We start from the raw sequence: 12,901 nt of genomic DNA, 5'->3' as shown, positions 1-12,901 counted from the left end.
GCCAGTGGTCCTAGAAATTCTAGGCTGGCCTCTTCAAGCCGGCCTGGCCGACTTGGACATGTTAGTCGCAGACGTTCCGTGGGAACTTCGTCTCAGGGAGTGTCTGTAGTCTCAAGGACCTATTTACCTTCGTGCTTTACAGTCGCTGGTTTTAATGGCCTGGCCATTGAGACCCAAGTACTGAAGGACAGAGGTTTGTCTACTTCAGTCATTCCTACCCTTATTAAAGCAAGGAAAGCGACTTCCAGCAAAGTCTATTATCACACATGGAAGACTTATATTGCGTGGTGCGAATCTTTAGGATTTCCTCCACGTACCTATTCGGTGTCTCGAATATTGGCCTTTTTGCAACAAGGGGTTGAGCAGAAGCTAGCCTTGAGCACCATCAAGGGTCAAGTTTCAGCATTAGCAATCTTCTTTCAGAAACCTTTAGCTACCAAATCCTTGGTGCGGAATTTCATCCAGGGGGTGCGGCACCTGGCTCCTCCAGTCCGCGCGCCCTTACCGCCCTGGGATCTTAATTTGGTTTTGTCGGTTCTACAGAAACCTCCCTTTGAAAACATCAGGGAGATTCCCTTGCTTACTTTATCCCAGAAGGTGGTCTTCTTGGTGGCTATTACTTCTGCTCGCAGGGTGTCAGAACTGGCTGCATTATCATGCCAGTCCCCATACCTAGTGATTCATAGGGATAAGGTAGTACTTCATCCTAAGCCATCTTTTCTTCCTAAGGTGGTTTCAGATTTTCATCTGAATGAAGATATTGTACTACCTTCCTTGTGTCCTCAGCCCAAGCATCATCGGGAACATGCGTTGCATTCCTTGGATGTGGTTCGGGCAATCAGGGTATACCTGAAAGCTACGGAATCATTCCGTAAGACGGATTCACTTTTTGTGATCACGGATGGCCCCAGAAAGGGTTTGCCTGCATCTGCCGCGACCATTGCCAAATGGATTAGACAAACGGTGGTACAGGCTTATTCTATTAAGGGTCAGAGTCCTCCGTTCCCTGTTAGGGCGCACTCCACTCGAGCGCTCAGTACTTCCTGGGCCTTTCGCCATCAGGCGTCAGTGGTCCAGGTATGTAAGGCGGCCACTTGGTCGTCGGTACATACCTTTACTAAATTCTATAAAATTGATGTGACGGCATCGGCGGATGCCTCATTTGGCCGCAAGGTTTTGCAGGCCGCAATTTGAGGAGACCGGTGGTCTGTTTGAAAAATTTTTTTGTTGAGTCTCATCATTAAGGATGAGCATTGTAAACTTCTAGTTGGCACCGGTTGGGCCTTCTAGATTGGGATTTGATTTCCATTTTCCCACCCCTCAGTTGTGATACTGCTCTGGGACGTCCCGAAGGTGGTGTATCACCGAGGACTACGTCTGTCGATGAGCGCTAGAGAAAAATGGATTTTTGTAAAATCTTACCGTAAAATCCTTTTCTCTTAGCTCATCGACAGACGTAGTCCCCGCCCCTCTGTTTTGGAGTTGGGTTGGGTTAAATTCTCTAAGCACTGCTTTTTCACATAACTGATTTGCTGAGGCAGAGAGAGAGAGGATATACCCTCTGGGACTGCCCCTAGGGTGTGGCCAGAGCTTTTTAATTTCCTGTCTAGTCCTGCTCCTGCGGAGGTAACATAACCCGAAGGTGGTGTATCACCGAGGACTACGTCTGTCGATGAGCTAAGAGAAAAGGATTTTACGGTAAGATTTTACAAAAATCCATTTTTCTCCACCAGAGTGCTGTGTATCAGCATCATGAGTTGCCATGGTTTGGGCAGGTTGGGCGCCAGCACCATAACTAACAACCAGTCACGCTCTAGAGCTAAGATGTATGGTGTAATTAATTGCTATGGTGATGCCAGCCGGATCGTCTGCATCATGGCAAAGCATGACTCTGATTCAGGGCAGGAGGGAAATGCAGGGCTGTCCCCAGCATTCAGAAGATGATAGAAGCCTGCCTCCTCTAGAACTTCTTCACCACATCCTGTCTGCCATGCTGCTAGTAGGGCTCCTATGTGAAGAGTGGGCTCTGTGATGGGGGGAATTTGATTTCATGGGGGCAACTTCTGATGTGAAGGAGGGCTTCTAATGTGACAGTTTGCTTTGTCCCAGGCTCATGTTTCCTGTTGATAAGTACCATTAACATTTTTACATTTTAGACTGGGGTGCCTTAAAGGGTGCTGTGACTGAGAGGTTGAGAATTACTGTATTATGGTGTAAACAACATTTTTTTTTTTTCATTAAAGGAGAAAACATATAGCCTTTAAACCACCTAAAGCTCCAACTTTTGCCTCAAAAGCAGACCGCAAAATATTAATGTGGTGTGTCTTATAAAGCAAAATATTAATGTGGTGTTTCTTATATTTACTAACAAAGTTTGTTTTAATTCTAACCACCATAAGAGCAATATCCTTAAGAGCCCATTCACACTAGCGCGACTTGTGAGGCAACTTATGTTGCCCCAGGTAGCTTGACATAACAAAAGCAATGTTAATCAGTGCTGTCTTAATTGTAATTCCACTTTTGTTGAAAAAAAAAACATTCCCCTGTGGGTGATATATGTACATTGCAAGGGTTATAATAACCCTTGTTGCAGATTCCTACCATTTGTTATTCTGAAGAAATCACTGTTTGTTCCTCTGTGCTGAGTGGGTCCAATAGGAGTGGTTTAATAACAGTCAGCTGTGCAACTGTAAAGCACTAATGAGGAAGTCTTCTGGGCCTGCATTCATTTAGACGTGTTCCTATTGGGATTATCCCACCAAAAATTATATTTTTGTTGCAGGGGATGCCTGAAATCTTGGGCAGACTTCTGGGAAAATTGGTAAGCCAATCACACAAGCAGAAAATTGTTTCTCTTTAGTTCATTTATGGACACAGCTCCTCGTATTCATTCATAACCATTGGGTTATACGGCCCCCTACAGGAGTAGGACACTAGGCAGAACAAAAAATCCGGCTACACCCATGGGCAGTCCCATGGGGCATACTCCCTCTCTCTGACATAGGTATATATAGGTTTTTTTCTGCCTCCTCAGGAGTAAGGACTTAGTTCCTTGCTGGGCTCTTTGGTCCTGGCAATTTTTTCTTTTCAGATAGAAATTTTTTTTCTCCTGATTTTTTTACTGTGAAATCTACAATCAACTCCCGGACTGGGCGACAAGCTGGATAATCTAGATCCAGTGATCACCCCAGTCTGGCCAGTGAGTGTGCGCAGACCTCAGACGGTAGACGGGGGCTGGCCTGTGAGTTAAACACCTTGCTAGGTCGCATACGACCGGGTCTCGGCTCATCCCCTGGTGCTAACTCCTGGATCATTTTACCTCCTGATTGCAGCACGTGTAGTGCAGATTTTTCTGGTGGCTGCAGGTGCTTGTTTCTGCGGGTGGCGAGTCTAGTGAGGTCTGCGCCCTCTCTGCTGAGGATTGATTGGTGCTTTGTGCCTGGCAACCAGGTAGTGCTCCGAGCGTGGTGAGGATTGTCCCTTAGCAGTGTTTTACACTTTTTTGTGGGGTCCCCCTGGTGACTTATGGGGTCTTAGGAGCACATTTCCCCACCTGATCCCCTTTCTGAGGCTGCGGGCCCTCCAGGTCCCAACCATCCATCCATGCAATGACGGCTGTCCAGGAATCCTTTGTGTCCCGGGTGGAGGTGGCTTTCTAGCAAAAGGCGCCCCCCCGCCTTCCCCTGCCTCATCTCTCTCATCAGATCCTGAATCTGATTCAGCCGTTGCGGACGTGGGTCACCCTGCTGGGTCTGCAAAATGCTCCTGGAATCATTTGATAGTGAGGATTATTCCTCCACGTCTGCGACTGCACACAAAAAGGCGCTGGTGGATGCACTGATTGTATCTGCGCGTGAGACCCTGGAAATGGAGGACGCAGCTGAAGCTGCTACGGAGGCGCAGGTACCCTTTGGCACTCACAAGCCATCTAAAGTGGCAAAGGTGTTTCCTTTCCCTGCCTATTTTAACAGAATTGTCACTAAAGAATGGGAAAGACCAAAGCGTTCCTGTGGGGTCCCTAAGCGCTTTACTAGATGTTACCCCTATGAAGAGTTCCTTCTTAAGAAGTGGACTATGCCACCGCTGGCGGACCCTCTGGTTTCCGGATTAAACAAGGCAACCATGATTCTGGTTATACATTCCCCGCCTTTAAGGATCCGGCTGACTGGAAGGTGGAGGCTGTGGCCTGCCATATGTACACTCTGGCTGGTTCGGCAATGAGGCTGATATTCATCATTGCCCTAGTGTCGCAAACTCTGACTGAGTGGGCTAAGCTCTTACGCCGTGACCTGGAGGGGCAACAGCTCCCCTCTGCCTTTGCCGAGCTGGCGGACCAACTGGTCCAGGGGCTGCAGTTTATCTGTGATGCCTCTTTGGATGCGGCTCCCCTGATGGCTCGCATCTCTGTTTTGGCAGTGGTCCTTAAACGTGTCTTTTGGCTCAAGTGCTGGTCTGCGGATCAGACTTCAAAAAAGGCCTTGACGGCTCTTCCTTTCCAAGGAGATCGCCTGTTTGGAGTTACCCTGGATGACATCAATAAAGGTCTCCCACGGGGGGGAAGAGTACTTTTCTTCCGCAGGCTACTAAGGGCAAGGAACCTCGTTGTAGATGTGGGCCTTCCTTCTCAGCTCATAAAAAGTTTTTTTGTCCCTCAGCGTCGACTGACAAGTGCTCAAAGCCTTTCAGGGCCTCTTCAGGAGGATCCAAACGAAGCTGGTCTGGCAATCCAAGATCGGGATTCTCCAGACCCGTGGACAGGGCTCCTTCAGCATCAAGGTGCGCCCTCACCATATCAGAGGTGGGGGGGACGCCTTCGCTGGTTTCCTTGACCGGTGGACTTCCCTAGTGCAAGACAAGTGGGTCCACAAAGTCATTCGGTCCCGCTACAAGATAGTTTTGCTTTTGTCCCTGTCAAGGTCTTACCTTGCTTTCCTGTTGGCAGCCATCTTGGGCATGTGAAGACTGCTGTCTCTTATTAGCTCTGTTTGCATCATCACCTGTCTGCTGCCTGGGCGTCGCTCAGTGATGTTACACACCTGACTATACATATCGCTTGATGGCTTTCAGACCTTGCCCTTGCATTTGTGCTCCAAGGTGCATCACTGCTAGCAGTCCTCTGCTCTCTGTGGTTTCTCCGTGCATGACTTAGCTTGGCTGACCACCTTCCTGGCTCTGGATTCCGCATCGGCCGGCGACCCCGCATCAGACGGCGGCCCGGCTTCCGCAGACTACCCACTTCTGGACTCCATCTCGGTTTGGATCACTACCTGTTCCTGGACTTGATCCCGGCTTGGATGACTACCCGCTTCCGAACTTGACCCCGGCTGTTCTTGATTTTGCTCCTCTCTCTTGCTGTGCGATTATTTTTGTTGCATAAATAAATTGCTTTATTTTACTTTATGTTCGTGTGGTCTGGTTTCCTGGCACCCTGACAGTCCCCCGGCAAGGTTTTTTTTTTCCCTTCCAACTTGCACCTGCCTCCAGACCGCTTGCAGGGTCTGTTTGGGGCGATACAAGACCTGTTGCTTCAAGGGGTGATTGTCCCAGTTCCAACTTTGCAACGTTTTTAGGGTTTTTACTCAAACCTGTTTACAGTTCCCAGAAAGGAAGGCAAGGTGCATCCAATCTTGGACCTCAAGGCGCTGAACTTCATCCTGTTCTTCTGCACCCGCACAAAGGAGTCAATTCGAACGGTGGTGGCATCACTGCATCAGGGGGATTTTCTTATAGTGAGGAATGGGGGATACAGCGCTTCTGGGAAGTGATAAGACTAAAAATAAATACTAAAGTGAGACTCCAATAGTAGTGTAATTAATGTGAAAATAAAAATACAAAATAAAAATGTAAATCTCATTTATGTATCAATATACCTTGTGTAAAGTGCATTGGTGTATTCAATAAAGTGGATAATACAATCTCCATCAAACAACATCAGGTGTAAAGTGCATTAGTGTAATCAATAAATAGATAATAAAATTAACACTCTTATCTCAATAAATACGATATAGGGATAAATATAATCAAGTGATAGATAAAGTGTTCAGTGCATTACAAAGTGCATTAATCCCAATCAATAGGGTATAAAACTAATTAAGTGACAGGCAAAGTGTTCAGTGCATTAAACAACAATGTGCATATAATCACACAGTCCTTTAAAAAAAGCTGCAAGTGACCCAAATAGTTCAAAGGTGGGGAAAAAAATATATTCCAATAATGTGTGCAGATAAAGGTAATTTCATATAGGGTATTAGCCCTCCACCTCACACCGTGTAGAGAAATAGGGTGCTTCTTCTCACTTGTGTACCCCTATGGGTGTGCTAATCGCTCACCTCCATATATCAGATTATGCGCCTTGTAAACAATGACCAGGGCTCCTCTCCACTCCTTCCCTGTTTTTCAATGAATGGTAGTGATCAATCTGCCTCGGATGGATCAGGTTTCAATACTTTCCAAATGGCCTATAGGGCCGCTATACCGGAAGTGACGTATGAACGCGGAAGTGAGGACCGCAATCTTCCTTGTTTGCCAACCAAAGGCGCATTTTTTAAGAGACAAATGTAAGTCTTTTTAATCCATTATAATAAAATTGAGTTTACACGGCAATATTGCACTATTGTGAGCCCTTTATTCTTGAGATTCGTTGGCCATTTGGAAAGTATTGAAACCTGATCCATCCGAGGCAGATTGATCACTACCATTCATTGAAAAACAGGGAAGGAGTGGAGAGGAGCCCTGGTCATTGTTTACAAGGCGCAAAATTGGATATATGGAGGTGAGCGATTAGCACACCCATAGGGGTACACAAGTGAGAAGAAGCACCCCATTTCTCTACACGGTGTGAGGTGGAGGGCTAATACCCTATATGAAATTACCTTTATCTGCACACATTATTGGAATATATTTTTTCCCCACCTTTGAACTATTTGGGTCACTTGCAGCATTTTTTAAAGGACTGTGTGATTATATGCACATTGTTGTTTAATGCACTGAACACTTTACCTGTCACTTAATTAGTTTTATACCCTATTGATTGGGATTAATGCACTTTGTAATGCACTGAACACTTTATCTATCACTTGATTATATTTATCCCTATATCGTATTTATTGAGATAAGAGTGTTAATTTTATTATCTATTTATTGATTACACTAATGCACTTTACACCTGATGTTGTTTGATGGAGATTGTATTATCCACTTTATTTATTGAATACACCAATGCACTTTACACAAGGTATATTGATACATAAATGAGATTTACATTTTTATTTTGTATTTTTATTTCCACATTAATTACACTCCTATTGGAGTCTCACTTTAGTATTTATTTTTAGTCTTATCACTTCCCAGAAGCGCTGTATCCCCCATTCCTCACTATTAGTTTTTTACTGCATGGTTTTCTGTAACGGTACATGCAGCATCTAGGAAGTGTTCATTTAATTTGTTTTATACATTTCCTTGGACAGCGCGTGACTCATAATATAATACATATAACAGGGGGATTTTCTTACCTCTATTGACATCAAGGATGGTTAACTTCACATTCTAATATGTGCCAGTCGACAATGCTTCCTCCGATTTGCTATTGGCGAGGAGCATTATTTTGTGGCGTTACCCTTTGGTCTCGCCTCTGGGGGATCATGGTTTCGCCAATGGGGGATCGCGGTACTGGGCTACTTTGACAACCTCCTTCTGCGAGCAGAGTCCCCTGCTGCTCTAGTGGAAAACCTGAAATTCACCATATGAACTCTGAGGAGTTAGGCTGGATTCTGAATTTTCAGAAGAATGCTCTGGTTCTGTCCCTAAAGCTGGACTATCTGGGTCTGGTTCTGGACTCTGCTTTAGCCAGAGTGCTCCTTCCTCTGGACAAACTCTGGAAATTGCAGGCTGCAATTCGTCTCCTGCTGTCCAGCAGATGGTTATCCCTCCAGACTTGCATGCAAGTGCTGGGCCTGATGGTGTTTACCTTTTTTAGGCGGTTCCATTTGCACAGTTCCATACAAGGTCCCTGCAATGGAGATTCTGGCCAAATGGAACAAGACTCTGCAGTCTCTTTGCTCATGGGATCCTGGACACTGGAAGAGTCCAGACTACCGATCAATGTCTTGGGACTCCGAGCGATCACACTGTGCCTGGATCATTGGACAGATCGTCTTCAGGGATGTACAGTACGCATTCAATTGGACAATGCCACGGCCGTGGCTTATGTCAATCATCAAGGGGGCACAAAAAGTGTCCTGGTGGTTCTGGAGGTAGCTGGCATTCTAAGGTGGGAAGAATGGAGGTGGTTCATCAGTTGTGTCTCTGGTGGGGCATCCCCGAGGTGGATCTGTTGGCGTCTCAACAGAAAGGTGCAGAGGTTTGTGGCTCGGTCAAGGGATCCTCTGGCAGATGCCACAGACGTGCTGGTGGCCCCGTGGTATCAGTATCGTCTAATTTACGCCTTCCCTCCTTTCAAGTTTCTGCTAAGACTGTTACGCAGGATCGAGGCAGAAGGGATTCCGGTCATCTTAGGCGCTCTGGACTGGCCTCGCCTGGTTTGGTACGCTGATCTGGTGCGGCTGGTCGCCGACATTCTTTGGAAGCTTCCTCTCAGGTAGGATCTGCTGTCCCAAGGACCAATCTTTCATCCTGCTTTACAGTCGCTGGCTTTGATGGCTTTGCTGTTGAACGCCAGGTGCTGATGGATAGAGGTTTATCTGAGCCAGTGATTCCAACGCGGTTAAAAGCTAGGAAATCTACTTCAAGGAAGATCTATTAATGTATGTGGAAGACTAACATTGTGTGGTGTAAGTCTCTTGAGGTTCATTCTCGCTCCTTCTGGGTGGCTCGGATCTTGACCTTTCTTCAACGGGGGGTTGAACAGAAATTGGCCTTGAGTTACCACCAAGGGCCGGATGTCAGCTTTGGCGGTCTTCTTCCAACGACCCTTGGCCATCTTCCTCCAACAACCCTTGGCCACACACTCCCTGATGCGTACCTTTTTTCAGGGTGTCTGACATTTGGTTCCTCCCTTTGAGAATCTTCGAGAGATTCCCTTGCTTACGCTGTCTCAGGAGGTAGCTTTTTTGATAGCTATCACCTTTGTGCGCTGGGTGTCGAAATTGATGGCGTTATCCTGTCGTTCACCTTACTTGCTGATTCACTGAGATAAGGTGTTTCTTCACCCCTGTCCGTCGTCCTTTCCAAAAGTTGTCTCTAATTTCATTTGAATGAAGACATTGTGTTGCCTTCCCGTTGTCCAAGGCTAAAACATCCGAAGGAAATTGCCTTGCATGCCTTGGATGTGGTCCGGGCAATTAGGGTGTACCCGGCAGCTACGAAGTCTTTCAGGAAGTCTTACTCACTATTTGTGCTCACGGATGGGCCTCGGAAAGGGTTGTCCGCTTCGTCTGTGACCATTTCAAGATGGATCAGACAGATGGTTATTGAGGCCTATTCCATAGGGGGTCAGTTTCCTCCTTTCCCTGTCAAGGCGCACTCTACTTGGGCACTTGGTGCCTCCTGGGCCTTCCGTCATCAGGCTTCAGTGATGCAGGTTTGCGAGGCAGCCACCTTGTTGTCGGTGTACACTTTTACAACGTTTTTTTAAGTGGATGTGTTGGCTTTTGCGGATGTTGCTTTTGGCTGCAAGGTTTTTCAGGCTGCTGTTTGGAGGATCTGGTCCTCTTTGAGGGTGTATTGTTTTTTTCAGGTGAGCTCAAGTTTTGGTTCAGCTCATGTTGCCTGGTAGGCTACTGTTTAGCCTTGGGAATTTTTTTGCTGTTTCTGCCCTTCATGTTTAACACTGCTTTAGGATGTCCCAATGGTTATGAAGATCATGGGAGATGTGTCTACCAATGAATGAAAGAGAAAATTGAATTTTTTACTTAACCGTAAAATCCATTTCTCTGATGTTCATTGACGGACACAGCACCCACACCTCTGTGGAGTTGTAATACTTCTTACACTGCTTGTAACTAAACTGAGTACCTATAGCACAGAGAAGTAGTATACTCCCTTGGACTGCCCATAGGCGTAGCCGGATTCTTTTTCTGCCTAGTGTCCTACTCCTGTAGGGGGCAGTATAACACAGAGGGTATGAGGATCAGGTGTTGTGTCCGTCAATTAACATCAGAGAAATTTATTTTACAGTCATAAATCCCATTTTCTGGGGTGTGTTCAGTACATATATTTTTTCAGTACATATAGATTTGTTCTGTACTATAATATTTTTTATTTATTTGCTATTTTTTTCCCTATGAAAGTGTAGTTACCCTTTAAAATCTGCGTATGCAAATATGTTTAGAGAGCATTATTCGCCAAATCTTTTTTCTGATTGGTAATTCAGAATGTTGTTTTTTATTTTCAGTTCTTCGTAAACTGACTGTCCATGGTTTTACAGAACCCCACCAGAATGCAGAGATTATGGTAAGAAAATTTAGTATGGTAATTCTTTGGATTTTTTTGGGCCATCAAACAGCTGACCCTCTATAAAATAGTTGCTACCTAAACAGTGTCAAAGAAATGGGGACTGCCACCTAATTCCTGGAAAGAAGCAATGTAATAAGATTGTTGAAGTTGAAATACACTTGTCTTCTTGCTAAAGGCATTATAGAAACCCTGCCACTAAATAGGAAATTGCAGGTAGAGGCACTGCAAAATATACTATTCTAGATGCTTACTTGCAGTGTTTTTCCTTTCCATAAATGGTTTTTGATTTGCTTGCAGTGCGCCTTTGAATTTGCTAAAAAAATATGATTGTTTAATAAAGAGTCAATACCTTTAGTGTAAAAGTCCAAGGAAAGTCCAAATCCCTTGTCTGACGAGCGGCTCCTTACCCTATTTAAGTGTTTATTATCCATTGAGGATGTAAGTTCAATTCTTTTCCTGTGTTTTTATTAATAAAATCATGGTGAACACTATATCTAATTATTTGTCTTCCTTGAGCCTAGTCATGAGAGTGGCTGAGCCTGGCTTTCTACCTGCTGATTTGATTCATGGATTGCATTCTGTGAACCCATTCTGGCGTGGAACTCATCCCTGCTGGAGGTGCTGCATGTGGAGCCCTAGTACTGGACTTTTGCTTTAAAAGACATGCATGATTTGACCTTTGTGATGACAGTCAGACATTTTAAGGTGACCGTGCACCCAAGAGGCGAGGTAAAGGTTCTGCATGGAGAGCACTTCATAATCTTCACATATGATGTGGACTTTGTTTGGACTTTCGCACTGACCTACTGCAGGGCTTGACAAATCTGCTTGAAATCTAGGAGCCAGCTAAAAAAGTAAGGAGCCAGTTTTTTTTCCCACACATGCTGAATGGCCAGCTTCTGTGGAACTGGCTGCCATACACACGGTCCGAATGGCAGGCAACATTTTTAATGAACCGGCTAATGTTGCCCGGCATTCAGCCCGTGTGTAATTGGCTTGATGGTGTAATGGGCAGTGGCTCACTAGGGAAGGACAGTGCAGCACGTTGGAGGCGATCGGAGATCCAGTAACTCATGCCGCCTTAGGCCCCTTTCACACATGCACCCCCGCTAAACGGAATCTGGTTGCTCAGCAGGAATTTTCCCGCTAATCCCCGCTTAGCATGTTGATGACAGGTATTGTCTGCTCCTCTGGGCAGAGCGAATATAGACGCAGTCCCGCTCTCCTCTATGGGGCAGTCGGCCTGTCCATTTCAATTCGATGCCAATTGATTCGAGCCGTCGGACGGATGGAAAGAAGGATCACCATCTGTCTGTTTTGGCCAACAGGATTGGATGGCGGCGGTTGTCAACGGACATCCGCCACTCCATAGAGGAGGCTGGAGGGTCTATCATGTCTGCCTGAAAAACTGACAGGCGGACCTGATCAGGCAGCCCATGTAAAAGGGGCCTTCGGCTGTGTGGCATGACAGGGAGAGAATAGAAAAATAATAAAAAATAAATTTTATTGGGGTAAAAAAAAAAAATGAACTGTTTCCATCTTTGTGGGGTTGTAAATGGAACTGAGGCTTTTCCAGGTAGCTGCCCACACTCCCTGTCCACTCACCGGTAAGGATGCCTTCAACATGTTCAACCCCTTCTCCGAGCAGTGAGAAGAGGCAGGGGAATCCCTCAGCGCCGCCAGTGACTCCTTGTTGCAGCCCCGGCCACCACAAGAGGAACACTGCGGCCAAACCTGCTAATATCGGCATAACATTGTTAATAAGAATTGTCACTTTTCAATTGACTACAGAGAGGGGTTCTGTTGTTAGGTTCAGTAGGTTTATCCACTTATAAAGGTAAAACACACACTGAAGAATCGCCTTAAAGTGGTTTTAAAGGCTGAAGATATTTTACCTTCATACATTCTATGTATGAAGGTAAAAAACCTGTGTGCAGCAGCCCCCCCATTCCTTGTCTAAGCTCCTTCCGATCCAGCAATTTTTACTATAGCCTTGGCTGTCCTGGGACTCTCCCTCTTCATTGGCTGAGACAGAAGCGGGAGCCCATTGTTTTTCAGTATGTATCAGTATAAATCAGTATGTATATGCAGTAAAGCATGCCTGTTATACCCACTGTGGAACCTAAGGGGTTAATCCTCCGCATTTTGTAAAAAGATTGTTTGATTTTATCTTCTCTGATCCTGCCTATCTTCCACTATCCCCAATATATTTCCTAATAATATAGAGCCAGGGAACAGGCTGCACATGCTGGTGTTTGGTGTGTATTGCTAGAGTTTTTTTTGGGTGTGGAGGGGGGGGGGGGTTATGGGATCAGAACAGGGCCAGACAACAGGTCAGGAGTCATGCAGCCTCATAGGACTCTCAGAGGAGAATGAAATCTCCTCCTGCAAGCTTTAACTAATGCTCGGCCAGACTGATCGAAGTCCCAAGACTGTTGTATACTACTGATGAGAAAAGGTATTTAGCAGTTTTTTTTTTACTAAAATA

The 12,901-nt window shown here is 45.6% G+C and overlaps 1 protein-coding gene across 1 annotated transcript in view; it reads left to right on the top strand.

The window, feature by feature from the left end:
* IPO11 (importin 11) overlaps nt 1-12,901 on the top strand; it is a 926,630-nt gene that overhangs the window by 191,278 nt on the left and 722,451 nt on the right. The window contains exon 6 of the mRNA XM_082270245.1: nt 10,352-10,410. Within this exon, the coding sequence (XP_082126371.1) occupies nt 10,352-10,410 (59 nt within the window). The remainder of the gene's footprint in view (nt 1-10,351; nt 10,411-12,901) is intronic.

The sequence above is a fragment of the Pelophylax lessonae genome (genome assembly GCF_965119305.1).
Source record: "Pelophylax lessonae genome assembly, chromosome: 1".
NCBI classification, from domain to species: Eukaryota; Metazoa; Chordata; class Amphibia; order Anura; family Ranidae; genus Pelophylax; species Pelophylax lessonae.
Note: the sequence above shows the minus strand (reverse complement) of the source record. Positions and strands in the feature narration are given on the sequence as shown.